This window comes from Trachurus trachurus, assembly GCF_905171665.1.
Source record: "Trachurus trachurus genome assembly, chromosome: 21".
Taxonomy (NCBI): domain Eukaryota; kingdom Metazoa; phylum Chordata; class Actinopteri; order Carangiformes; family Carangidae; genus Trachurus; species Trachurus trachurus.
The window spans coordinates 26,087,770-26,092,024 of record NC_139899.1 but is presented as its reverse complement, the minus strand read 5'-3'; the positions used below and the strand labels follow the sequence as shown (position 1 = coordinate 26,092,024).

The 4,255-nt window shown below is 46.1% G+C and overlaps 1 protein-coding gene across 1 annotated transcript; it reads left to right on the top strand.

Moving 5' to 3' along the window:
• Positions 1 to 1,745: 1,745 nt before the first annotated feature.
• il17d (interleukin 17d) lies at positions 1,746 to 3,521 on the top strand (the record flags this gene model as incomplete). Its single annotated transcript, XM_083996852.1, has 2 exons — positions 1,746 to 2,083; positions 3,194 to 3,521. 2 exons carry the CDS (start codon positions 1,746 to 1,748, stop codon positions 3,519 to 3,521), a joined length of 666 nt encoding a protein of 221 aa, XP_083852978.1.
• Between the last annotated feature and the right edge of the window lie 734 nt (positions 3,522 to 4,255).

The following is a 4,255-nucleotide window of genomic DNA, read 5'->3' as shown; positions in this document are numbered from 1 at the left end:
TGTGATGCATCAGCTGCAGCTCCTGGTGCATTTTGTACGGATTCAAAAAAGAAAGAAAAGAAAAAGAAAAGTTGTATATACGTATATATATTTATTTTGTCTGTCTGTTTCTATTTTCATTATATAAATAAAAAGGAAAAATATTGTAATTATTAAAGAGTTGAGTTGTTTGATTTGCAGCTCCTTGACCTGACAGTTATTAAAGCAGAAGTAAGCGATCCGGTGGTTTTGGCTAACTTCCTGTCAGCCGATGGAGTTAGCAGCCCCCGCCCTCGTCCCTACGTCACCACATTCACGCGCATCCCTTGGCTGCACATACAGAGAGGACTGCCCCTTTATGCCGTTCTCTCTCCTCATTGGATAAAGGTTGTAGGATACAAGGAAAGTTTTCTCCTCGGCTTACAGCAGAGCAGAGTGACTGACAGACCCGTGTTTCAGACCAAACACTCTATATAAGTGATTGCTGTCGTAAGATATAACTATTTAAGACTTATATTAACACAAATATTCCGCTTACTTCTGCTTTAATGTGAAAGTTGAACAGCTGTAAGAGTTAAACTCACACTCAGATTTATAAATTGAATCTAATCTGAAGTTTTTTTTGCTTTATGTACAGTAAATCACACTGACAGAACAAAATAGAAACACAACATTAAGTTTCTTTCTTTCCTCCTGTGGTTTCAGTCCAGACTTGTCCGTCTGTGCGAGCTGACATCACAGTTTGGATCTAGTTTATCTCTAAGTGAGTTTAGACTCTGGTCTGGTGTGACGCCAGGATTAAATCTGGACTTCCCACTCCCGCCAGGAGCTGCTGCCCTCCCTCGTGGAGGAGGCTGGGCTCTGCTCTGCTCCTCGCTCCACTCCTCCTCGAGCCCGGAGGTTTCTCACTTCAGTCTGACTCCGGACGGACTGGATGCTGCTGCTGGATCACACTGTTCCTGCGCGCATCGGATTTTTACGCACCAGAAAAAAACTCGGAAACCCCGGAGCAGCAGCAGGTGTAAAACTCCTCCGATCCCCGGGGGAACCATCATCACTCCCGGCGCCAGAATAAAAATGTTTCCCTGGCAACGCGCCGCCTGCTCCTCGGTCTCAGAGTCCTGCAGGACCGAGGCTCGGTTTTTACTGCCGCAGGATTTACAGCTTCATGCGCTCCAACAGCAGCAGCGGCAGCGGCTCACTGGGCTGTGACAGAGGAATCGGACCTGTGATTTCAGCCTCTTTAAGGTCAAATTGACCCAATTTGTTCCCTTCCTCCATCCTTCCTTCTTTCCTTCCTTATTTCCTACCATCTTTCCCTTTGTCCTTCCTTCCTTCCCTTCGTCCTTACTTCTTCTTTCCTTCCTCTTTTGATCCAATTGACCTTCCATCTTTCTTTCCTTCCTTTTCCCTTCCTTCTTTCCTACCATCTTTCCCTTTGTCCTTCCTTCCTTCCTTCCCTTCGTCCTTACTTCTTCCTTCCTCTTTTGATCCAATTGACCCCCCATCTTTCTTTCCTTTCTTTTCCCCTTTCCTTCTTTCCACAATCCCTTTTCCCTCCCTCCCTCCCTCCCTTCCTTCCTTCCATCCTTCTTCCTTCCTTTTTGACAAAATCTTTCCCTTCATCTATCTTCCTTCCTTTCCCCCTTCCTTCTTTCCTACCATCTTTTCTTTTGTCCTTCCTTCCTTCCTTGACCCAGGTGGACATTAACAACTTTAACACCGCAGGTTTCATAAACTACTTGTTGCTTATAACTTATAAGTCGATGGAGCGTCGGGTCCGCGTCCCCTCCGTCCTCCCCCTCCCCCTCCTCCTCCTCCTCCTCCTCTTCCTCCACCTGGTCCTCCTGTCGCTGCTGGTCGGGCCGGCCGAGGCGAGCCGGGTCCGGAAGAAGGCGACCAGGACGCGGTCGTGCCTGGACCTGCCGGAGGAGCTGCTGGAGCAGATGTTCGGCCGCCTCGCGGTCGGAGTGATGAGCGCCTTCCACCACGCGCTGGAGCTCGAGCCGCAGGAGAAACTGAACCTGAGCTGCCCGAGCGGCGCCAGGAGGAGGAGCCCCCTCCTCCCGGTCAACCTGCTCAGCATCTCCCCCTGGGCCTACAGGTGAGCACAGGTGGGATGGATGGATGGATGGATGGATGGATGGATGGATGGATGGATGGATAGATAGATAGATAGATAGATAGATAGATAGATAGATAGATAGATAGATAGATAGATAGATAGATGTGTGCCATGCCTGAATAAAAGAAGCAAACAAATGGCTACACAACACATGCATGTACACAATCATTCGACTCATATAAAAAAAAAACATAATAACCTGCATAAAAATGCATTAAAAAGAGCATTTTGTTGACAGTAGTATTGCACAAATTGGGGGCTTGGCTGAATATTCAATCCTTTCAGTTCACTAATCAGCTGATTAATCAGATATCTAACAGCTGTGAAAACAAAACATCTGTAAAATATTCAACATTTCATCAGTTTAACATCTGATTGGTTAAACAAAACAAAAAAAGAGGCAGATTTGCAGACTGATTGCTTAAAGCTTTTATCACAGAGCCATAACTGAGCTGAATAACACCAGACAATCAGTGCAATAAATGGGACAACTTGTGCAATAGGCTACTGTCCACAAAACGCTAGTTTTATGTATGTTATGTATATTTTTTTAATAGTATGACTACGACTACATGCATGTGTTGTGTATTTGTTTGCATCTTTTATTCAGATGTGGCACAGTGTTTCGTTGTAGGCCTACTCTATCTATCTATCTATCTATCTATCTATCTATCTATCTATCTATCTATCTATCTATCTATCTATCTATCTATCTATCTATCTATCCATCCATCCATCCATCCATCCATCCATCCATCCATCCATCCATCCATCCATCCATCCATCCATCCATCCACACTGATTATCAGTAAATTAGAAGGGTTGAATATTCAGCCAAGTTCCCAATTTGTGCAATAATACTGTCAACAAAATGCTCTTTTTAATGCGTTTTCATGTATGCTATGTATGTTTTTATGTTTTTTTTTATAGTATGAGTAGTAGTATCTATCTATCTATCTATCTATCTATCTATCTATCTATCTATCTATCTATCTATCTATCTATCTATCTATCTATCTATCTATCTATCTATCTAATCTAATCTAATCTAATCTATTGATGCATCTGTCATATCCATGATGTCTGCAGGATCTCCTACCACCCGACCCGCTACCCCCGCTACATCCCGGAGGCCTACTGCCTGTGCCAGGGCTGCCTGCTCGGGCCGTACGGCGCGGAGAGCAGCCGCTACCGCAGCACGCCGGTCTACGCCCCCTCCGTCATCCTGAAGAGAACCGGCTCCTGCGTGGGAGGCCGCCACTCCTACACCGAGGTGTACGTGTCCGTGGCCGTGGGCTGCACCTGCGTGCCGCTGCTGGAGAAGGAGCGCGACGGCCACGGCAGCAACCAGAGCCTGGAGCGGCCGGGGCCGAAGGCCGGACCGAAGCTGCTCCGGCCCGGCCGCAGGAAGGTGTGAGGGAGGAGGAGCAGCTGAGTAATGTAACGATGTAGCTACCTGCAGCAGAGTAGAAACCCCAATGAACATCTGGATGATGCATGGAGGGTTTTTGAATCACATCTGGAAACAAACGGAGACATTTACAGTAACTTGATCCTGTTGTTTCAGAGCTCAGTGTGAACAGACACAAGCTGAGACCACCTGATGAAATGTAAAACACCAACTGACAGAAAACTGAATCTGCTCTGTTGACTGGAAAGAAGAGGAAGAAGAAGTCTAAAGAGACAGGAGGAGGAGGCTCAGGTGAAGAGGCCTGTACCTGTTCAGCCAAAGACATGTTTGACTTTGACCTCTGTGGGGTCAAACTTCACCTGTTTCCTCAGAGACAGAAGTAGCAAATTGGCCCATTGCCATAATCCCTATAGTCATAGCAGTAGGTTCGTTACCTTTAATTGTCGGTACAAGCTATTTTTAGAACGGCGGAGCAGAGCCGTGAGCTGTTCAGAACTACGCTATGGGGGCTCATGGGATTTATTGGTTTCCCTCATCAAACTCATCAAATACACAATCCAACAACTCCAAAACGCTCTGGTGGACAAGTTGTGACCTGCACATTCACCATGCTATGAGATAATAACAGAACGTTACGAGACAGAGTTGTTTTTGAGGCAAATACAGAGACTGATGGATGAAAAACTGTCCCCGACAGGAACACGCATCAGCGGTTTTGCATGAATTTACCTCTAAAACAA